Here is a 22,992-nt window from a genome sequence, read left to right as displayed (position 1 = left end):
CGGGACGGGGGTCCCGGTTAATTATGAGAGCATGATCCCACTCCAGGCTGGCCTGATGGCTTTTGGGATGCTATTGCTAGAAGAGTGTGGCCACTCTTTCGTCTGCAAAGAACATGGCAGCTGCTTTTACATTGATAGCAACTGAAGCTGGGGCTGCTGGAACTGGAGAGGAGCAAACTTTGTCACTTGTGACAGGCACATGTTGTGTCAGATGCTGAGCCTGGAAGGAAGCCAGGAACGGCAGAGAGAACCTCCTGTGTGGCTGCTGGAGGTAAGGGTGATAAAAGGGGAGCATGGAGGACACAGGCATCCCCCTCATCTGAAGGAGTTGGAGGAAGGTGTACAGCTGAAGAAGTCCTGGCTGATTTGGCGTGGGTAGCCCTCCAGCACTTTCACCTGGACTGGATCAAACTTCCAGTAATCCTGGCCTCTCAGGAAATAGGCAAAACCTGTGGATGAGAGAGGAAGAGTTAGAAGAGACAAGATACACAAGGCTCAGAGCTCTTTCTCAGTTTCATCCAGTGGTCACTCTGCAGCATGTGCAGTACTGAAAAGATAGCTGGAAGAGGCAGGAGATGCTGCTGTCGAGATTTCACTTGAAACCAGGCTTGTGTATTTCAATTTTCTTTCACACTGTGTTAGTTTTGATGGAAGAGTAAACAAGATTGATTTTTTTTTGTTGTTTTATTTTATTGTCCTGGGGTGTTTAAATGTGCTGTACCCATGTAGTGACCCAGCCCTGAGAGGACAGAGGATGTCTAGGACCTGAACAGGGTCAGGGAGCTTGTGAAGACCTGTTGCAGAGCATTTGTTACTGTGGGGAAGCTATCCTGGAATTTGGGTTCCGGAAGCAGTGGGGAGTTGTTTCACTGCATCCTTTGGGATGAAAGAGGCACTCACCACACCTTCATTCCAAGCACCCTGGCTATCCCCAGTGTTCCTGTGGCACTGCCATACTGTCTTCATCATGGGGCATCTCGGGGAGGTTTGGGTAATGCTAAAAGCAGCCTGTTAGTTGTTCAGCTGCCCAGGCTGAAGTGTGAGCAGAGCTTCTGCTGTCCTTTCATCACTTCCTTTGGCAGGAGCAGTAGGAGGTGGGTAGGACTGTGACCATTTCTTGGTCAGATGCTCGACTTCTATCAGACACTTATATGTCGATTGTTGCAATTAATGATGATGAAACTTGTCACTTTCATGAGAGAAGCCTCAGTTCCCTGCCCACTGGAAGAAGGAGCTGCCCCTCTCTACACTATATGACGTGCTGTGGTGCTATGGCTGGGAAGCGTCCACTGCTACCACATGTCCACATCTGCCCACATCTTCCAGCTGGGCAGTGGTGTCAGCCAGAGTGCCCACCCCAGAGCGGGCCATGTCCCTGCTGCACTGACCAAGCTCATCCTGAAAAGCCGCGTCGATCTCCTGCGGGACACCGCGCCAGTCGGCCATGGCCCGGGGGTAGATGTTGTCCACCTGGCGCGTGTGAGGGTTGAAGCGCCAGTAGTTGCCTCCACTGAAGATGTAGATCTTGTTCTTCTCAGCCCCCCACACCAGAGCTGCCTGCACAGGGGATGCAGGGAGGCCCAGCTCCACAATCGGGGTGGGACCAGATACCCGTCTCTCGCCATCGTAAATCCAGTATTGAGAATCTGGCGAGGAGACAGAAAAGGGAGGCAAGGTGTCAGAAACTCTTTGGTGTCTGATAATTTGGCAGTGAACTGTGCAACTGGAGCTGGTGCCTTGGCAGAGCTCCCAGGGGAAGCTGTGCCTGAGGCAAACATCCTACCAGTGTCATGGACACTTTCACTGTCGTGTGCCCAAAATGCTGTCAATGCAAGGAGTTGACTTCCCACCTCAGTCCAGCCTGGAGGGTGTCAGTGGAGGACAAGAAGGTCCATTTTAGCAGCTGTATTTTCTCTATTTGTGGAAGTTCTAAAAGACTTGGCTGGAAGGACCAGCGTCTACACTGCAACCTCAGCGCTTGGAAAACATGGGGGCATGCACAGGCACAAAGGGGGCACGTGGCTGGAAAGGAGTGAGCTGCAGAAACTAGGACGAAGTTGCAAAGCTGAAATAGAGACTGGGAGCACAGTTCCAGATTAGATTAAAATGGGAATGTCTGTAATTAGCCTATGGCATGTAATACTTTCCCCTTATCTCATTTTAACTCACGGTAGGAGCCTGCCAATTTCAGCACTGTAAATCCTTGTCTTTTACTTAGCAGGTCAGGTGCTAAGTAATGTGTTTATGCAGGAACTCTGCCTGCAGAGCTCTGTGGTGTGATTCTGGTACTTGGTCTCATGGAGTGTAGACAGGGTGTGCACACCCAGGGCAGCAGAGTTCCCATGTCATTCTACATCCCTGATATTAAAGAGCATTAAAGAAAACAGTGGAGCTGAAATGGGGTTTGTTGCTGGCCTTGAACTCGAGAGATGGCCAGGAGGAGGTTTCATTTTCAATCCCTATGGTGGCTGGAGGTTGCCTGGTTCTGCACATGGTCTCCCTGTAGGCTCATTTAGTTATGAGGTACTACAGAAGCTCCACATCCAGGTCTCTGAGGAGCAGAGAAGATGCTGTCTGTCCTCTGAGCAGGGCTCTGGGGACACAAGCACAGGAGTTTCACAACCAAGAAAGCTGCTGGGGCTCTCTTCTGGCACAGTGCTTCCCATGACAGCTGGGGAGATGGAGCAAGTGTTTCCTTCTTTCTCCTCTGCCAGCAGCATTGCCAGGTCAGAGGCTCGTAACAAATGTTTGTGTTCCACGGAAGAAGAATGGGGGATTGTGGCTCTGTCTAAAATAAAAGTGACCCCTTGTTCTCTCTTCCCTCCTCAGTATCTGCTAAAAATTTAAATAGAGAAGGAAACAAATAACAAGGATCGCTGAATTGCTGGGGATGTCCAGAAGATTTATTCTCCCAGGAACTTGCTGGGTCCTGACTACCCCTAAGTAATTGAGATGCATTTCTGAGCCATCTGATCCCAGTCCAGCTCTTACCTTGGAAAAACCAGATATTGCCCAGAGGGTCCTCGAAAGTGGCATCAACAGAGCTGGGGATCCCCTGCCAGTGACGGGAGGCCAGAGCTGGGTAGCCGTCCTGCAGCTTTCCAGCTCGGAGCCGCCACACGTAGCGGGACTTGAAGAAGAACAGCTCCCCTCGGATGGTGGACGCCGCGTCGAAAGCTGTGTCACAGGCGTTGGGCTGCACGTCCTGCCAAAGCACGGCTTGTCAGGGGCTGGGACTCCTGGGACTCCCCTCACCCAGGCTGGGTTCAGCAGAGGGGAGGTCCCTGTGTCCATGCCCAACCCTGCTTTTGGCCAGTTTTGGTTGGGCATGTGCTGCCCAGAGATCCCCTCCCTGCATATCCCAGGACAGCTGTGGGGTCTGGGCCTGGGCTCAGACAGACACCAAACAGGCCTCCTGGTGAGGGCAGTCCCAGCTGTGCTGCCAGGGGAGGATACAGACAAACTGTTCACTCACCTCCACGTTGGTGATCTCATTTGTCTCGAGGTCTGGCTGGGGCAGCTCTGCTGGCTGAGTTGGGGTTGGGTCAGGATCCTGTGAGGGTTTCCCATAGAGGTACTGGATACCTTGCTTGTCATCCTCACTCAGGCTTAGGGGGTAGCGGAAGATGTAGAAAGGAGACATCAGGGATTTGGAGACAGCTGTGTGCTGCAGGCCCAGGACGTGGCCAAACTCATGAGCAGCCACTTGCAGGAGGTCAGTGCCTGCAAAGGGAGAAGATGGGAAATGCTTTTATCTGTTTGTGTGCTTTTGACTCCTGAGCCTGCTCCTACCAGTTACCAGCCACTGACAGTGCACTGAGGTGTGTTGTAGGAGTCCAACAAGAGGAAAGAGAAATCTGTCTCTACTACCATTCTCACAGGCTGTTTTTCCCAGATTTTTCCTGCATGTAGGTTTTCTAAGGAGTCAAAGGGCATAATTAAGGGATCCACTGGTTCAGGAGCACCCTGAGTGAATTCATACACGCGGGTATCAGCCTGGGCGTGTTGGTAATTTGTAATTTTGTTGTCAGAGGCTCCTGCCACCTTTTGGGCTACCAGGAAGAAGTGGGTTTTCCATGCACTTTTGCAAAGGAGAAATTTGCACCAGGAAGGAAGTCTGGCCCACAGACGTGAGTAGTGGGTTGGTAAGTTTGGTGTTTGTCCACCCAGCCTTGCAGCAGTTGCTGGCCACAGCTGCAGTTTATCCTGTCCCGTTGAGATCACATCCACTGTGGAAGATACCAGTGTCAGTGAGGGAACTCTCTAGGATTAACACTTGCTAATGGCTGTTGTCACACAGACAGCAGAGGGAGCTCATTTATTGCTTGTGTGGGGACTATGTCAAGAAGGTGACATTTAGAAATAAATCCATAAAAAATGATCCAATGTCAAGACCTGAGACTTCCTTGCCAGACTCAAGTAGATTTATGGGAGATCATGTTTTAGGAATACATGACCCTGAAGCATTTAGAAAAGGAGAGGGGGGAAAGTGGATTTCAGTATGCAAAGATATATCACTTGGCATGTTTTGCTTAGTTTTCAGTGGATTGTTTTTGAAGCTGATAAATTTCCCTATGAGTGGAGGCTGTTTGTTGACAAGTCCCAGCATATTCATTCACTTGCCTTCAGCCAGAAATCCTCCAAGCTGCAGCCCAAGTGATGAGAACAGCAGGGATGTGAGTCAGCCAGCCTCGCTGTTCCAAGCAGGATTTCCCTGCTGGCTCCAGGGGAGCAGGTCACTTCTCAGCACCAGGACTGGATGGGACAGGGGGATACAGCTGGGAGGAACGCCTGGGAAGGGCGGAGGGGAAGGTGAGCCCCTGCCTTCCTCCGCCGGTCAGTGTTACGTGTAAGCGATGAATTTGCACAGCACTGACCTGATTAAATCAACACATCTAGATCAGCTGAGAAAGTGGGATCTCTGTGTCAGTGACTTATTACAAACTTTCAGACACTTCTGTTTAGCTTGGCAGGCTCCTCACTTGATGCTTTCCAGTGCTGGCAGATCAGCTGTGCTGTCAGATTCTCCAGGGGAGGTGCACAGCAGCACGGCTGAAGGACCTGTGCTGGGGACCATCCCTGTGTCCCTCATGGATGGTCTCCATGTGAGGTCCCGCTTCCTGCACAGCTCTGGGGTGACCCCAGAGCACACCTTAGTCCTCCTCACATTTCTGCTCTCTTGTCTGTAAAATGAAGCTGAGGATTCCCTGTCTCACTGAAAGCTGAGTCAAGGATTTATCCATGGTTATATCGTAAAGCTCTTTTCAGCATATTAAATGGCAATTAGCTCCAAAGAGCTTTTACAACATCTATTTATGGATGATGGGGGGAGGGAGGGAGAATGCCATGGAATAGGACTGGATTCTGTTGGGAACTGGTGTCCATTTTCAGTTCCTGTTTTGCCTCCAACACTGTTTTATGGGAGAATGTAGGAAATTCTTCAACAACACAGACAACCCCAACAGAGGGTGAAAAGTGACAGAGCTCAGCCCTCCCCAGGAGCAGAATTGCTTCTGCAAAGAATTCCAGTGCTCTGTGGTTCTTATTTTGGGTTGGTGTGAGCAGACTCAGAAACACAACATTCCTGTGCCCCACACAGTCCAGCTGGCATAGAGCTGACAATGACGTGGGCTTTGGGGGAGCCCACTGGCATGAGCAAAATATTTGGGAAACCCTGGAGAGGCAGGGGGTTAACTTGGGCTTTGTGATTGTCTCTTTGTCCTTGTAGATAAACTGGGAAGGAGGAGGAGGAGCTGACCTGGGTTAATTTTGGTGGGTCTTCCAGAAACTGATGCTTTGGGCACTGATCCAGATGGTCCCAGGCGGTACTGCAGTATCTCATGAGATACTGTGACACCAGACCTTGAGTGCCCGAGCAAAGAGCTACCAGCTTAGATCTATTATTAGCAAAAATTAAAAAAAGAGTCTTGACTGGATGTGGTGTTGTTTATGGTCAGAGCATTCCCAGGCCACGGGGACAGAGCTGGAGCCCGGGTGGTTTCCCTTTATGGACTTGTTTGAGAGCAGATGGTGAACAATGCATGCAGGGACCAGGGCTGAGGCTGTCCCTTGGATGACAACTGTGTCACCAAGTGCTTGAGCCTCAGTTTTCCTTCATCCTTTCCCTGTTTTATTTCTAATGACTCCTGACAATGCTGAGTGTGATTCCCAAGTGGCAGGGCATGTGGCTGGGCAGAGGAGCCATCTCTCTTGCTCCCCCAGACCGGAGGAGTCCACTGGAAAGCCAGGGTCCTGGTGCTGGACAAAGGCTCTGCTGTGGCTGAAAGATGAAAAGACCTGAATAGTAACAGGAGGCTTGCAAGTGGTGGGAGATAGTGCACACCACAAAAATAGTTGTTGCCTCTCAGTTTTACAGGGTCCCTGTTCACATCAGAAGGGAATAATTTCCAAGTGTATTGATAAGCATCCTGGAGCATCCACAGCTCCCCTTGAAACAGAACCGTACCCAGGTTGTTCCCAATCGTCCAGGTCTCGTCATAGTCAAAATGGACATCTCCCTCCCGGTGTGTCTTGGGGAAGAACGCGTGCGCCAGGATCCCTCCAGGCCCGTCAAAAGGCAAGTTGTCTCCATGCCAGTACCTGGAGGGAAGACACATTGCACCTCAGACAAAGGGCCACGTACCTCCAGTAACAGAGTCGTAAGGCCAAAGGTGGGACCCGCTGTGAAGGGACAGCAGCTCTCACTCCCATCCCAAGTTCATTCTACCGGGCCAGATCAACTGCTCAGAGCCCTTCTGATTGCCACCACCGCAGTTCTGCATCAGGGCACTGAGGAAGCAGAGCTCGGTCACACCAAGCCCTGGGGAGTTTGTATGTTTTCTCAGGAATGTTTCTCCCCTCCCCCTGTTCAGATTTCAGCCCAAAGCTGACCATAGAGGCTAAAGAATTAAGGAGCTGACTGCTCAAGCCAAGATTAAGTCAGCATTGCTGAGTGGTGGGGGGATGTGGAGGGGCAGCTGGCAGCAAACCCAGCCAAACTCTCAGGTCCTCACTCAAGCCAAGCCGCGGACAGCTAACGAAGGAAACCCATGAGAGATGCGGCCACTTGAGAGAGCTGAAGGAGGCGCAGGCAAATACACAGCACGCAAATCTCATCACTGCTTGGACAGTCTCCACTGCCTTCGTTTGTTCTGTGCAAACATGCAGCACGGGGAAGTCTTTGCCCCAGTGAGTATTTTGCCAAAAGGGAATTTCAGGCCAGGAGCCAAGATTCACTTAACCAAGAAACTATATTTGTCTTTGTGCAGACAGTTACGTTGTTCAGTCAAGGGACAGGATGGAGGACCTGAAGATGGAAAGTCAAAACAAACGCTTAAGAAAACAGCCTGTGGGCAGAGAAATGTAAATGTACCAGGAAAATTAATGAATGATCAGTAACAGTGCTGTGCACAGCCAGTGTGGAGCAACTGCACATACACCAAGCAGCCCACAACTGATAAAAAAACCAAAACAACAAACCCCAAAAGATTCCAGCGTCTGAAAGCAGAAATACGAGCAGTCATTTAAGTGCCTAAGTTGTGTGCTGGCAGCTCTCTGCTCTGGTTAGGGCATTGCTCCTCTGTCTGGGAGGAGGGTGCTGCTGCCCACCGTGCTCACCTCGTGAAATCGATGACGATGTCAGCCCGTCCCTCCTGCACCTCAGTGAAGGTCAGCGGGGTCACATCGCTCCAGACTTTCAAAGCTTCTTCTATGGTCCTTCTCACTTTAGCTTTTACAAGTTGCCACGGGAACCTGACAATTCTGGAGGGCAACAGACACTGGATGAGCAGCTGCTGTCCTGTGGACACTGCTGTCGTGAAGACACCAGCTCTAGGATCCACATCACTAGGGCTGCCACTCTCAGCACCAGAACATCTCCAATCCATACAAGCACTGCTCCAGCACCCTCTACCATGCAACATGTGCAGCAGATAAATCCCATCAGTGTTGAAACCCTCTGGCTACTGGGCCAGAGGTGAGTTCCCTGGAGAGCTTTGCTTTCTGTGTTGTTCTGGAGTAAAGCACCACAGCATTCTCCAGGTCTGTCACCTATGAGGCCACTGCCACAGATATTCCAGGGAGTGGTGTGTTGTGATTCCTTCTTCTCAAACTCTGCATTTCTTGCCCCTGGAAACCTGGGCTCACTCAGAGCATCTGTCACCTCTTCTGCCCTCCTAAAACATGAGCAGACTGAAAGGGAGGTTTCTTTCCCTTCCATTAACAGTGTTGCTCTAAGTTAGCCTCTCCTCTGCTTCCTTCTTTAGCACAGTTGACCAAAAAGAAAAGAAAAGGAAGAAATCTTTCTGTTATCTACAGCCTCTTAACGCTGTGAGGAACTGTCTCCTGCACTGAATTAAACAAAAGATGATTTACATGCTGTCAAGGTCCATACGAGTGTGCTCACTTCTCCACTCATACTCCTGAGGGCAGCTGGGGAGGCAGCACAACCCTCCCGCCAGCCTGTTGAGTAGATTCACAAATGAGAATGTGTGGGGTGATTTGGGCAAAACTTTGCACTGAAGCCGTGTTTATGGGAACATCAATAACAGTTGAATAAAAAGATCTTTTTAAAATAAACTGTGAGGTGAGCCCACCACAGGGTGGCTGGGGGGGCAAAGGCGCAGCAGGAGAGGGCTGGTGGTGGAGGCTCAGCTCGGCACGTGTCAGGGGTTTGATGCAGGGAAGTGAACGTATGTGCATGGGGGTGTTGGTGTGGGGCTGACCGAGGGCTGGTGCAGAATGTGCTTGGGCAGGGTGGGTGGGCAGCGGTGTTTATGGAGCATGGGAGGGGATGTGGAGGTGCTGGGGATGGCCCTGCTGGTGGTTCAGCATGTGGCTCCCCACAGCTCACACCCCAGTCTGCAGCTCTCCAGGGAACATCGGACTGAGAGGTTTGGGGAGGGAGAAGCAAACCAGCCTGACTCCCATGTCAGGCCTCTCTTACTTGTAGGTGAGATCAGTCTTGTCCCAGCGTCCGCCGGAGAGGACGAACCGCTTCTGCCGGTTGCGCCCGCTCTGTCCGTCCGTCAGCACCGGGAGGTCGGGCACGCCGCACCGGGGGGGGTTCCAGCGTGCCACCTGCTCCTCTGTGCCCACAGGGAAGCCCTTGGCAGGCACACCAGTCCCCACAGCATTCACCAAGGAGGATAGCCAAGGAGCCTGCTCCTTCCAGGTGTGATGCTTTCGAGACATGTCCTAAAAGGCAAAAGCAAAACCATGACTTCAGTGTCTGGGAAAACACTTCCTGATGCAGAGTCAGTGGACATCAACAGTCCTGATGCCGTGAGTTCCACCTCTGCCTGGGGCTGTTCTGCTGCTGCTAGGGCACAAACTGCTCCCCACAAACATCCTCTGTTCCCTGGGCTCTGCTGCTCCCAGGCCAGGTCACACCTGGGAGGCACTGTGTCATGCCATGGCACCCCTAAGCACTGGGCTATTTTTGGTCCACATTTCCTTGGCAGCTGGCCGGCAGGAAATACTTTGCAAGCTGTGGATGAGAACCAGACCCTTCAAGTATAAAACAAACCACTAGGGAGTAAATTCTCCCCCTTTGCCCCACATCCTTTATTCCCTCCTGGCCCCGGGGAGAGGTGATATTAATGGGAGGAAGCCTTTAGTGCCCAGCACACAGTTGTGCCTCCTGTTGTCACTTCCATGGTGTCCCCTTGCTGTCCTGGCACTGTAGGCTCAGCATTGCCAGGGGACATGACAAACTGCAGAGCAGGACACACGGATTTGGGGGTTGACAGTCCAGCCCATGGGGCAGAGAGCAGAAATGGCTGTCCCTGCAGCCCCTATCACTGCCTGAGGCAGGGACAGGACCATATCCCCTTGCCTCACTGCAACTTAGTTGGAAAAGCACTTGATAACATTAACTAATGTTAATTAGCTGACTTCCATTGGTTTCCCACCTGACAGCAGGACTATGTTGCCCCCATGAAACACGACCCAGATGTAATCTCCAACCTGCTGTGAGGCATGTGGGGTGAGAGGTGTTTGGTCCCTGTCACTGTGCTGCACAGGGCATGGGGCCAAACACAGATTTTTATTTTTTTGCCTGATTTTGTGCAGACAAATTAAAAGGTGTTTGAGCAGCAGGAGGAGCTGAGATGCAGCAGTGGTGCATCTCTACTTGGACAGGCTCTGTCCCACAGGGCTTCAGAGGGAGGGCCTGGGCTTCCTTCCCCTGCAAAGAGCTGCCTTCTTCCAGGCCAGCCCTCCTGGCTGCCCTGCCGGGGACACAAAGGTCAGGATGGCACGATGCCAGAGCTGCCATGATGCCGTGTAATCCGCGTGCTGCCACCACTCTGTTCCCTACAATGAGCCCATTCATGCGGGCTGGAATGAAGTGTGAAGACCTTGGCATTAGTTCCGCTACCGAGCTCCCAACTCTGCAGTGGCCCTGTGCCTCTGAGCAAGGCACAGATGGACAAAGGAGCCAGGGAGGTCACACAAGGTGCAGTTTAGGTGTCCACATGTCAGTTTAGGCTTTTTATGTGTCTGTCACCACTCTAGCCTGCTGACCTGTCCTCCCCAGACAGATACACAGACACCCTTGGAGGTTTGGCACCTACCAGCCTTTGCCTTAGAACAATCCATACAATCCTGGTGTCCCAGTGCACTTTCACACACCACAGGAACTGCACCATCAACCCACGCAAAGAGAGAAAAAGTCATTTTACATCCTGAACAGCAAAGCCCAAGTTCCAGCCATGGCACTGAGAATCCATCCAGTGCTTTAGTGGAAGGAGGGAGTATGGACTTGCCTCTCCCAGGGGAGTCTGCACTGGGCTGCTCCTGCTGAACACTGGAGCCCTGCCAGGTCAGAGGTACCTGTCTCTCTAAGAGGAGCTCTCTAAGAGCTGCCTGGCACCCTGCCTGGGCTGGCAGCCAATGCCTGCAAAGGACAGCTGGCAGGAGGAGTTGATAATGTTCATGTTCTGGCCAACATCTTGCTCCCAGCCCCAATGACACCAAAGCACATAATGGCAGCTGTGTCACCAAAGCCCAGCCTGGAGAGCTGCCACCACAGGCAGGTCCTGCCACCCGAGGACATGGGGTGATGAATGCATCCGGTTTCCCAGGGCCAGAATGAACAGGACAGCTGCTCCCAGGCACATGGGGAGAGAGGAGATGGACCCCTGGGAGAGCCCTCGCTGTGGAACTGGGAGCACTGGGAAACCCTCAGGAGTTGCCCAGGTAGGTGAGCGGGATGAGGCTGACCCAGATGGGCTTACTCCTGTTTTTTTGTCGGAACAACACTAAGAACATCCCCCTCCTGGGAAGGCCAGTTGCCTTACAGGCTGGGGGTACTGGCACAAACTGGAGATTATCACTCTCCTCTGAGCAAGAGCAGAGAGAGGAGAAACTACCTGTTTCCTTCTTGCCCCGAGAAATCCCATGTTCAGAGGCAGGCCAGAGGTAGTTTTTCCCTCCCCTCTTTGGTTAGCTCAAGGCCACTGGCATGAACCCCAGCCTTTCAAACCCCACCTTGCCTTAGCCAGGACCCTTCCTGCTCCCTCCTGCCTGTCCTGTGCAGAGACCCAGCCCGGGGAGAGCTGGTCCTGCGAATGGCTCTGGGTGGAGGCAGGGGGGAAGACCTTCCCTGCTGCCCTGAGCTGTGCCCCTGGACAAACAGTAACTCTCTCCCTGTCGTCACTGCACCGACATTAGGACCATGGCAGGAAAGGGCTGGAAAATGCCACTGCAGGCACAGCCAGCAAGGGGAAATGTGACAGGCAGAAACCACTTGCCAAACAATGCTCAGGAGACACTCAGGCTGGAGATCTTGGTCTCCTTGGCTGGACACACCTTGCTGCAGGCACTTCCTGGGGCTTAGATAACATGTCCGCTCACTTAAGGTTGTATCCTTCCCACCCAGCACCGAGCCCACCCTCTCCTGGGGAGACCTTGGTTCTCAGAGCTGTGGTACAATGCCCTGGCTGCATCCTTAGGGCTTCACTTAGGGCTGTGCTGCTGCTGAAACCAGCACAGACCTGTAAGGAGAGGGTGAGGAGGGCACTGGCTGCTGGATACCTATCAGGGCATCCCCACTCCTCGCATCTCACCAGCAGAGGGAAAGGGATTGCTGAACACAAAAGCAAAGGAAAACCCCTGCAACCCAGGGCAGGGTTCAGCTCAGCTGAGTGCAAAACATATCTGAGCCTGTGGCTGAGTGTGCGCAGCCACTTGCTCTGCCCTTCCCAGTATAACCAGCAGCTGGGGTGGCCACTGTGCCTGGGAACAGCTGGTTTGTAGTCAAGGAAGAGGCCAGAGCTTTGCAATGGAGACTGAGCAGCAAAATGCCAGCACAGCATGAGCACAGAGGGGCTGCTAGGCCTGAGACCAATGGTGGGGACAGTGGAGGAGCAAAGCTATACACAGAGCACTGTGGTGCACGCTGGTCACAGCTCCTCACAAAGAATGTGCCTCTTCCTGCAGCCTTGTGACTGAGAGGCTGAGAGGGAATGGGAGGGAATGGACAGATCCCGTGGGAGACCAGAAACCACAGTGGAGGTACAGGCTGCCCACTCAGTTCCTTACAGCTTTATCAGTGCTGCGATACAACAGCCATCACTTCTGGGTCTGCTGGGGCAGATGAACACCAGCCAAGCTTCCCAGGGAAGTGTCCCAGCCATCCCAAGGAGCCAGGAGCATCTTTAACCTCATTGTGTTGGGCAGCACTCACCCTCCAGAGCTCCCAGGAGGAGCAGCAGCCAGAGCAGCACAGCTACAGTCAAGTATCAGCAACACCCTGTTTGAATGAGAGTGAGGCCGGTGCCTGGTACTGACAAACCCACTGCTCTCCTCTGCCTGGATCCATCCTCCTCTGCCTGCCCTGAACTTAAACTTGTGTCCTCTGTTGTGTACCTAATTACCTGGGCTCCTGTCTGCTTCTGCAGCATCGACATGAAAGGAGACCCCTCTCCCTGTCAGACAGGAGTGATTGGACAAGTTACAACACGAATCCCATCAGCTTTGGATATTTCTCCTGTCATTGGGGCTGTTTCCTTTTCTGTTGGGGAATGAGCTCACAGACTTTCTTCCCACCTCCCTGTCCCTTCTGTTGCTGGTTGTCCATTTCTCCCTGCTTTCTCCTTCCATTACTCAGTGTTTGTCAAGGCCTTGGTGTTTGCTGCCTCTCTGGCTAGTAGCATTATCCTCCTTCCACCTACGAGCCTGCACATTGGAGCACTCCTGCCCTTATTTCAATGCACTGGGAAGGACAGCAGAGATGCTTTCGCCTGCAGCTCTCATGTAAAACAGTTCTCTCACCCTATTTCTGTCCACTGTGGGGTGTCCATGCCCCCCAAGGGGCTTGCACCCCCTTAACAGCAATGTTCCTGCCTGAGGTCAGTACTGTTGTCCTGATGCACAGGGTACCATGGCTGGCTTTTTATTGAGCCTGCCTCTCAGCCCAGCATGAATTTGCAGGTGTTGGATTTGAAACTGCAGCTACAACTGATGGTTAGTGGTAAAACTGGAGTCAGGTTGTGTCCCAGAAGCAAACTGGTCTGGGAAGGTGCTAATGCTGCAGCTGAACTTTCACAGCAGAAGCACATTACTGTGGTCTGGTCTGACCCTGAGCTAAATGTGTTCCTGGTCAAGGCACTGTTAGTGGAAACAATGCCTAGGTAAAGACACCAGATTTATTGATCCTACCTCCTCCAGAACAAGGCAGAGTCTCCCAACCCCTCTAACTATGAATTCTTTCCTTACACAAAATACTTCTGCTACAGGACTGGCTCCTTTGTGCTGGGCTGCAGCTGGTCCCACTGCAGGCAGAGCCAGGGAGAACACAAAGGCTGAGGCCAAATGGGAGCTGCTGCAGTGCCTGGCCATGCACATACAGTTGGATATTCCTCTCCACTCATTCCCATACTCTGTGGCACTATCCAGCGCTACCTCCTGGGGCCTGACAGTTTGTTTCCGGATTACTTGGTGGTGGTTGTTGTTGGCAACAAAAAAAGGAAAATGTTTATTTTTCCTAAGCAACGTTGAACATGAAACATTATGGACTGCAAATGTTTATGCCCACAGACAGAATGAGAAGAACCAGGCCTTCGAGTAACAAGAGAAAGCAAATGAATAAACACTGCACGACTATTTTTATTATCAGACATTTTAATTATGTGACAATTTGTGAGTCTATTCCATCAACAACACCAAAACCAAACTGCTGGTGTCACCCAAGCAACGGTTTGCCAGAAACAGGAGTACTTACAGAGCAAACAAGCCCCAGGATGCCGGGATAGCAAAAGGTTTCAAGAGCCCTTAATCTGATGACCTAGAAATCCCCTTGAACCGAAGAAACAGCTCTAGGATGCCCGGCAGGGGAGGAAGGGGGTTGAGGTGTTTTGTTCATTGTGCAGTTACATCCAAGCTAAGGTGAGCCATGAACAACAGCCAGGATATCTCCCACTGAGTTTGACCACCCATCACAGTGCAGCCCTCTCCAGAGCTATGGGGGGATGTTTTAGCCTCAGGGAGTGCAGGATGCTCAGATGTGCAGCCTGAGATCTCCACACCTACAAGACAAGCACTTTTCCCCTGCCCAATCTCCTGGAGATGTCAGGGGGGTTTTCCTCCTCTGGTAGCTTTCAGAGTCACTTTTGTGAGATGTCTCTTTCCTGCCCAAAGACTACTAAGAGGAGATCTGCTCACCTATCTGTCCTTCTTGGGACTCATCTGCACCAGGATCTCAGTGAACCTCTAAAAACATGTCTGGCCCTCAGTGAACCCCTGAAGTGCTCTGCTCTTCACTTTGCTAGGCAGCTATGTGCAAACTCAGCAATGCTTCCATTCACATTACAGGCTGAGCCATCCCCAGTGTAAGAATATCCAGGAAGCCTACATTTACCTGTCTGCATATTTGGAATTAGTAGGAAAGAGCTACTTAGTAGGAAAGAGGATGACCAGCATCTCTGCAGGCCAATTTTCCACAAAAGATTCTTTTCAAACAAGTCCTATACAGTGCATCCTTTCTGCAGAGCCCCACAAGGTGTGGTGCCAGGGCAGGACAAGTGTGGGAGAAGCAAGGAAAGTGTAACATAAGCTGGAGAGGGGGATCCTCCCCAGGGTTCTTCTCTCCTCCCCGCCCTTTTCTCCCTCCCGGATCTGCTTTGCCAGCTGCACCCCCCAGGTCTTGCCACACTGCAGGGTGTGCGTGTGTGTTGCATGTGGAAGCACAAACACAACAAACCCGCTGGAGAATAACTGCTTACATGTGTCTTGAGTCTCTCCCAGAGCAGAAGATAAACATGCCTAAAATTACCCCAACACTGACTGCAGCATTTAAATAGCCAAACCAAAGAGTGCAAATACAATCCGTCCTGCGGGAGCTGCCTGAACTCCGAGCAAGGCAAGCAGCCTCCCCGGCTCCTAGGCTGCGGGGAAGGCACCGCTGCGCTTCCAGCGGGGAACCTGCTGCGTTCGGGGTGAGAGCTGCAGGACACGGATTACGTTGGCAGCTGGGAGGGTGCCCACCACTTCTCCACGGAGAGAGAGCTTCCCAGCAAATGGACCGACTTTGATTTCCCAGGGGAGCTGAAAGCAATGCAGGAATTCAGTGTCTGCGCGTGCACAGCCCCGAGGACTGCAGATCTTTTGTTCTCAAGTTTTACAGTGGACACCAGACACAGCCTTTATTCTGCTCTCAGTTTTCTCTTTCTTTCTTTAGGCATTAATATAAAAGTGAAGGAGATCTACAGGGTTTGCCTCGAAGAACACAAGTAGCCTGGCTTTAAAATGAATCTTGGCCCTTGATTCCCTCCCTTTGGAGTTACTGGTGTGACTTGTTATTGGAGCACAAATAGCCATGGTGCAGCACACTGCTACACCGAGGGCTGTCCTTGCCAACCCCTTCTACCAGCACAGCCCGAGGAAGTCACCTTTGTCTGTCTTGTAGGAGTGTGAATCTCTTTTACCAGCTCAGCCCCTTGGCTCCTTTCTCATTCATCACCCAACAGCAAAAGGTGGCCAGACAGGAAATTAGCTGCTGTCAGACATCAGGGAAACATCCCTTTGTGCAGAGAGACTCCAAGTAGCCAGAGAAGGGAACATGATGCAAGCTCTCTAGCAAGAGAGGGTAGAGAAAAGCTGAGGCCAGATGCACATGCACGGGTCCCTGTCAGCCCAGCAATCCCACATCAGCTATCCTGCACTGACATGTGTTTCCCAGCCAGGAGAGGAATGGGGTGCACTGCCAACTTACATCATATGTGAGAGCAACCCCCAGGTAAAAGTGGCTTTACCTCACAGGCAGTAGAATAACCTTCAGAAGCCTTGACACCAGATAAGGAACCCAAAAGGGCAGCTATTTGGGATGACAGAACCGCTGTTTGAAAGGATGGGAAATCATCTGTCCATTTCCAATCCCAAACCAGTGCAGCCACCATCTCTGCAAAGACTGAAATACATCGATTCAAAACCCTGAGCCCCACATGGCTGGTCAAACACACAAGCACAAGGTATTCCTGAGCAAAACATACCTGTAGGAGCATCACCTGGAGTTACTCCAGCCAAGAGGAAAGCATCAGCATTCACAATGCAGAGCATTAGCCTAGGATGAGGAAGAAACCAGATTGCCACCTTGGGGGGAACCTTCTTCTGGAGCATGGTGGTGGATTAGATGGACCAGAAGCCTGAGCAAACCTGGACCTCTGCATTAACTCTGTGCTCTTCAGCAATTTGGTGTATTCTCCACTTCAAGGGGTACTGGCCAAGGCAGGTGAGCCCCAGCAACCTCTGCAGTCAGTCAGCAGCTGCGAGCACTGGTGAAAGGACAGTGACACCACAGCTGGACCGGGCCCAAAGTCAGATGGTGTGAAACCCAGGCTGGGTCCCCCTTCCCTGGAGATCCCACACAGGTCTTTGCTGGCAACAAGACCAGGACCAGAGGCTGTGCAGGTCCCCCCAGGAGCAGCAGCTTCACAGCTTGCACACATCAGAGTGTGAGGCACCTGCCAGCCCAGCCCACGTCCCGCAGGAACCAGCGGTCTCCAGCTTAATGCAGGTGGAGCTCTGCCCTCCCTTGCTGCACTCCAGTGGGGCTGAAATCCACAGTGGTGTCATTACTGGAGTGCAGAGTGCCACTACCGAGTGCTTGGTCTCACCTTCCTCAGAGGCAGAGTGGAGCCAAGCACAGTGACATTTCGTTTGGAATAACACAAGCACTGTGGGGGCCAAGGCTGCTCTGTGCCAAGTCCCAGCCCACAGCATATTTAGCAGCCAAGTTAGAAAGTACTCAGATGACAGAGCTGATAATAAAACCATCGACAGAACCTGAACTAATCCCCTTGGGCTGCTACCGGGCATTTGCTCTGTTATTATTTCATGGCACACCAGCGAAGCGCATGTCTATAATAACCCAATTACGCACGCACACATTCCCAGCACAAGGAGCTCTCTGTCTTCTCCCGTCCCCCAAATCCCTCGCACACCGCTGCTCTTCTCTGGCAGCCGCAGTCCCTGCTGCTCGCAGCTCCATCCCAGGTGCTGGGATCGGGCAGGCATGTGCAGGAAGAAAGAGCCCTGCTGCTCCTCTCCTGCCTGCGCCTTTGATTCATCCCTTTAGTCTCCTCTCTCCGTAACACTTCTCAGGAGAACTTCCAGCACAGCTTGCGGGGGGTGTTTGAGCAGCAGCGAGTGCTCTGCTGCCTATAAAGCAGAGGGGATCCCGTGTCCTCTCCTAAACCCTCCTTATCCCGGTCCCTGTTTTTCTCTCCGGAGCACGCCCGTGGAACCTCCCCTAACATGTCAAGAGGAGCCTGGCGAGCGGAGCCACCGCCGGGGCAGGGGCAGCCGTCCCGTGGCCGGTGCCTCCCGGCAGCGCTGCCCGTGCCGGCAGCCCGAGGGCGGCTCGGGGATGGATGGAAAGGGTGTGGGGGGGGAAGACGGCTCATCCCGTTCAGCGGACGGTCTGCCGGGGAGATGCTGCCCTCGGGACCGCACCGGAGAGAGGCGGGGGGCACGGAGAGAGGCACCGGGTGGTCCCGACTCACCGGCTTGTGTCGGCGGGCGGGCGCGGCGGGCGCGCAGTGCAGCAGAGCGGCGGCCAGCAAGGCTGCGGCGGCGGGCAGCGGGGCACGGGCCATGCCGGGCGGCGGAGCGGGCTCGGACATGGGGCAGAGGAGGAGGGGGGGGTCCTCGCTGAGCCTTTTATCCCCCCACCGCGGCCGCCTGCCCTCCTCCTCGCGCCTCCTCCCGCTCCTGCCTTTTGTTCTCCCCGAGCCGCGGCTGTTCGGGCCGGGGGGACACGGCCCGGCGGCATCGCGGGAGGGAGGGGGGGGTCCCGCCTGTCCCGCCCCGCTCCGCCCCCGGGGGGGCGGTGGGGCGGAGCACACGGGACGGGCGGGACCCCCCCTCCCACGCCTCCCCGGCACCGGCCCCCTGGCCTCCGTGCACCCGGGTCCTGTCTGCGTTGGGATGGCTTCAAACGGGTCTGTTTAAAGGTGTCTTTCACCTCCCCTGCCTGAGGGTACCAAGGACTGAAAACAATCCTCTTAGACCCTCCGTGCCCGTCGAGACCACTCTAGTCCCCATGGGGAATAGCTCATCTCTGTGTTTAAATCTGTCTGCACCCCTGCTTTGCCTGTGCAGGGCTCTGCTGAAGTCCTTCACTCACCCTTTGCAAGAGGACTTTCTCTGTGTGAGATGCTGAGGGAGGGGAAAGAAGGGAGCAGCTCCCCATTTGAGAGATGCCAAAGTCTCCTCCATCTGCTCGGCCACCTGGAGGTGGAGGCAGCAATGCACAGATCTGTTTTCTTGGTTCCTGTTTCTATGGAAGAAGCCCTGCACTGTGTCAGCATCCCCTCAGTAGACTGAGTTTAGCTGCAAATTGTTTCAAGAAATGTATTGCAAATAAGAAAACTTTGATCTCCAGCTGCCCGGGCTGGTGTGCAGGGAGTGGGTAAGGCTTCCTGACATCCCGGACTCTATTACTGCGTTATTTGTCTGTGATCAGTTGTTCATGTTTTGTTTTATGGGAACCATACTGAGGATGTAAATACTGGGTACGGTAAGCAGATGTGAAAAGAAAGGCTGTGCTTGGAAGGTGCTGCAGTGGCGCACAGGCTCTTAGTGAGATGTCCCCGCACTGGAGCACCATGTTCAGCATATCCCCAAGGCCTTATTTCTAAGAGGGGGTAGGGAAAGAGAAGAAAACACTTTACATTGTGGAATTTACCCTTCTGCTGTTATTCTGGCTGTGCCCCAGGAATGCAGAGCAGACCCTACTTTCTTGCCTTGCTCTGAGCCAGACAGCTGGGTCTCAGCAAGAAAAGCTTTCCTGCCTTTGTCTCTCTTTTCTTTAGTGTCTTTTCTTTTAATGCTGGTGTCTCTGGGAGCTCAGTGCTTTCCAGCCCATGGCCATGGAGCCTGCTGCTGCCCTGGGGAAGCAGGGAGAGGCATGGGAGCAGCCTGTAAGGCAGCGACAGGCAGTTTGGCTCTTCTTAATAAAGGGAGACTTTTAAAGGGGGTGTTCTGGGAAACTCAGTCCTTGCAGAGATGTGACTGTGTGTGAGAACTGCTGGCTCCTGCCAAGACACTTAACACAAAAGAAAGTGCATGGTGTGTTTGGGATTGCAAATATTTCCCAGCTGAGCAAGTAGATGTTCAGCAGCAGGCAAATGGCCCATTGGGTGTTTTGGGAGCTCGTGTGCTCACTTTCTGCAGAGGGCCCTGTGCGCAGCCTGCAGAAATCCTTTCTGCTAGTGCTCCTGTGCTGGGAGCTCTCTCAGCCACTGTGTGTCCTGTCCCTCCAAGCCTCATCCCTGCCTCTGTTTGCAGCTTGCTGGATGTGCAGAGCCTGCTGGCAGATGAGCACAGGGCTCCCACCCCAGCCCCAGAGCGCCGACAGTCTGACATCTCTCAGTGCAGGCACTGTCTGCTCGCTTTCCTGCAGCTCCTGCCAGGCTGGAGCCAAATTTGGGCTTCTCGTGATGGCTACAGGAGCTCAGCCTTCATGGCTGAGAGGTCCCGATGGTCACCAATGTTTCTGATACAGCATCCCCATGTGCAGCTCTTTTTGCTCAGCATCTCCTCAGGGCCTTCCAGTCCTAGAAAGTGGCAGAACTGTCATGGGTTTTCCAAGTCCTTATAACTTACAAGCATTAGCTCTTCTCCCACTGTCCTAAGGCTTTCCAGCAAGGAGGGCCTTGTGAATATCTGGGAAGGCAAAGCAGCATTGTAATGTGAGTGCCAACAGGAATCACCAGCTGGGGATAACCTCTCCCAGTAGTCCAGCAGGTGTCAGGTGGGAAGAGACTGTGCACTGATTCCGCTCTGTTGTGATCAGCAAAGAGGTCAAATAACTCTTTCAGTCCATGGGCCACTTGAGTGGGAAACTGCTGTAAGGCACTTTGGACTGAGAGGAGGTGGGGGAAGAGGTGTCTGATGAGGAGCGAAGAGGAAAGGGGAGGGAAGTGAGAGAGAAACTGAATTTAACCAGATTAAGCCTGTCTGTCCAAAGTCCTTTGCTTCCTGCCACCTCCCTGGTGTGACTTTCACAGCTGTATTCTGTGTGGCTGGGGACCTGCATTTAGGTTCCCTGCAAAGTCAGCATGGAGCTTTACACCTCCTGAGCAGCTGGAAGAAGGTCCAGGAGCCAAATCCCTAGGACAGAGAAATCCCTTTGATTTTTCTTCTCTAACGTCTTTCCTCCTCTCTCTGTAGGAGACAGCCTCATGAATTGATGTTTCCAGCATCACTGCTCAGTGGGTGACAAATGGGGACACATCCCCACCAGGCAAGTCTCTGTTCTCACCCTCTCGCTTTTGGGATTCCCCTTTTTTTTGGCCCTGGCACCTTGTTTTTCTCCTGGGCAGACAAAGTGGGTGTTTGTACAAGTGGTGGTAGGTGCAAACAAGGCTGGGGGTCATGTGCAGTGAACTGCCCTCATAAACACCACTGATCAGGAGTATTTCCTGAATTACCTGGTTCTTCTGCTCTGCTGGCAGCCCAAAGCCTGGGCATGGGCAGAGGGCAAGAAGAGGATGTAGAGTGACAGGAAACTTGGCCTTTGGGCCTGGACTCACAAGTGGAAAGGTAAAGTATTATGTAGAAGTGTCTGTTGGTCAGCAAAATCCTTTGCTTCAAAGCTTTTTAAGTTTTTTTAAATCTTTTAAATGAAAATGATGGAATTGTACAGGCTGTTCTGGATCCAAACAGTGCACCTTGAAAACACCAAAGTCTTCCAGACTTCAGCGTAACTAGGCCAGTACAACAGTCCCACTATGCATTTCTAGAAAGTTTTGCTTGATCTACTACTACTTATTTTACATTTATTTTCTTTTGCCTTTAAACTTCCCCTTCCTTGACCTTAATTCTGGGTTGAACACAGCAGTGCAGAGTCTGACGAGGTTGTGATCTGCCTGATTTACTGCCCTTATGAAACCAAGGGATGCAAGTGGAGCAGAGCTCCCGGCTGGGGCCACGACTACCTGCAGGGCTGCTGGGCAGGCACTGCTGCCTCCAAACTGGAACAAGGGATGGTGGCAGGACCTCACCTTGCAGAGGTGCACTGCAGTTCTGCAGGCATCCAGTGCAGGAGGGAGTCCCTGGGGGAGCACTAAGGCAGCCTCAGCTCACACTGCAGCTCACGCGGTGCCCGAGCAGCTGCGGGGTCTTGCGGCTCTTCCTCCCCCCTCTCCTGCTGCAGCCCCGGTGCAGCTGCAGCCAGCCCTGGGACTCAGCCCTGCGATTTGGCCCCCGAGAAGCAGCTCCCTGCCGGGCCGTGGTCTCGGCAGGGCAGGGGCAGGCTGCAGCTCGGGAGAGCTCCGCCACAGTGTTTGTTGTCTAATCATCTCCTGCCCCCGTGCCAGGAGCCGAGCGCACACAAACAGTGCCGGGCTCCGGTGAGAAGCACTGCCTGCGAGATAAGCCAGGCAAGGAAAACACATCCATCTTCGTGTCTCTTGGCCTGAGATGCAGTTTCATCTGCTGGCATTTTCCTGGCGTAGGCTCAGGGCACACCACAATTCACCTGGGGAGCCAGACGCCGGGGAGCCAGCTCCCATTCCTGGCGAGAGGTGTCAGCCCCGACTGGTGCAGGGTGCGACGGCTGCGAGGAGCTGGCGGCTGAGGCCCTGTTGGTGCTCAGGGAAGGGATCTGACCCCAGGCTGAGCCCCTGTGGCAGCCTGGACCTGGCTACCTGTCACCAACGGTGCGCTCACCTGAGCAACGGGGCCAGACTCCCTGCCCAGACTCCCCGTGCCCGGCCGTGCACCCAGCACCCGGCAGAGCTCAGGCAAAGAGCTCCCAGCCAACAGCCTGGCCAAAGCAGAAATGGCTGGGACATCCAGTGCCGAGCAGAGACGCGACTCCAGCCTGCGGCTGCTCAATGTCTGATAAGGAGGTTGCTAGTGCCGTCTTGCAGCGCTCCCAACCTGCCAGCTCTCCGCAAGTGAAACGTCCCGGTGAAACGCCCCCCACCCTTGGCTCCTTCTGATCCCCTCCGAAGCCGATCTGAGACTGGAATGTCTCCTGGGATGTGATTCCCTGTAGCCTGAGGGGAACTGCGTTAATAAAACCCCGCGTGAGCGGTGGAGGCGATGGGGGAGGAGGCAGGCAGGGCTGGTGAGATGAGGCTTTTATGAACAAGTCGCAGGTCTGCTGGAAATGTCCCGTCCTGTCCTCTCTCCCTCCCCCTGTCCCCGGAGTCGAGCTGTGGAATTCAGGGTGTGGGTCGAGGCTTTTCTTCACGCACGTTTCTACCCAGAGCAGCCAAGCCCCTCACCTCCCTCCCTCTCTCCCCCCTCCTCAGCAAACGCTGCTGAACTCACCTCCCGGGAACAGGTACCACTCCCCCAGCCCCTCACGGCACAACCTCATTGCTGCTGGGACTGTCCTGCCCCTCCACATTGCTCGGGCATCTCCCCACGGGGTGTCTGTGACCAGTGGAAGGTGTCCGTCCCCAGGACGAGCAGGGCAGCGTGGCCAGGGCCAGCAGTAGGAAGGAGAGAGTGCTCCCACATCTCAGCAGGACGCGGTGG

At 53.4% G+C, this 22,992-nt stretch overlaps 1 protein-coding gene and 1 long non-coding RNA gene across 2 annotated transcripts; one reads left to right on the top strand and one right to left on the bottom strand.

The window, feature by feature from the left end:
• Positions 1-288: 288 nt before the first annotated feature.
• MMP11 (matrix metallopeptidase 11) lies at positions 289-9,268 on the bottom strand. Its single transcript, XM_027696711.1, has 7 exons — positions 8,945-9,268; positions 7,618-7,761; positions 6,467-6,600; positions 3,476-3,723; positions 2,992-3,205; positions 1,389-1,646; positions 289-449 (listed from the first exon to the last, which is right to left on the bottom strand). Exons 1-7 carry the CDS (start codon positions 9,190-9,192, stop codon positions 316-318), a joined length of 1,380 nt encoding a protein of 459 aa, XP_027552512.1. The 5' UTR covers positions 9,193-9,268; the 3' UTR covers positions 289-315.
• Positions 9,173-21,039, top strand: LOC113973991. The gene is made up of 3 exons (XR_003536412.1): positions 9,173-9,282; positions 11,085-11,199; positions 20,674-21,039. It is a non-coding gene; the product is annotated as an uncharacterized LOC113973991 (long non-coding RNA).
• Positions 21,040-22,992: the final 1,953 nt, after the last annotated feature.

Source organism: Neopelma chrysocephalum, unplaced genomic scaffold (assembly GCF_003984885.1).
Source record: "Neopelma chrysocephalum unplaced genomic scaffold, ASM398488v2 Primary Assembly neopelma1_116, whole genome shotgun sequence".
In the NCBI taxonomy this organism is placed as follows: domain Eukaryota; kingdom Metazoa; phylum Chordata; class Aves; order Passeriformes; family Pipridae; genus Neopelma; species Neopelma chrysocephalum.
The sequence above is the reverse complement of the archived record's forward strand: the minus strand, read 5'-3'. Positions and strand labels throughout refer to the sequence as shown.

What these genes read in the sequence shown, in the direction of transcription:
- MMP11 (XM_027696711.1), bottom strand. Translation starts at nt 9,192, where the DNA reads ATGTCTCGAAAGCATCACACCTGGAAGGAGCAGGCTCCTTGGCTATCC. An exon ending in AAGACTGATCTCACCTACAA is followed by an intron (nt 7,762 to 8,944) that starts GTAAGAGAGGCC and finishes GTTGCCCTCCAG; the next exon opens with AATTGTCAGGTTCCCGTGGC. An exon ending in GACGATTGGGAACAACCTGG is followed by an intron (nt 3,724 to 6,466) that starts GTACGGTTCTGT and finishes CTCCCTTTGCAG; the next exon opens with GCACTGACCTCCTGCAAGTG.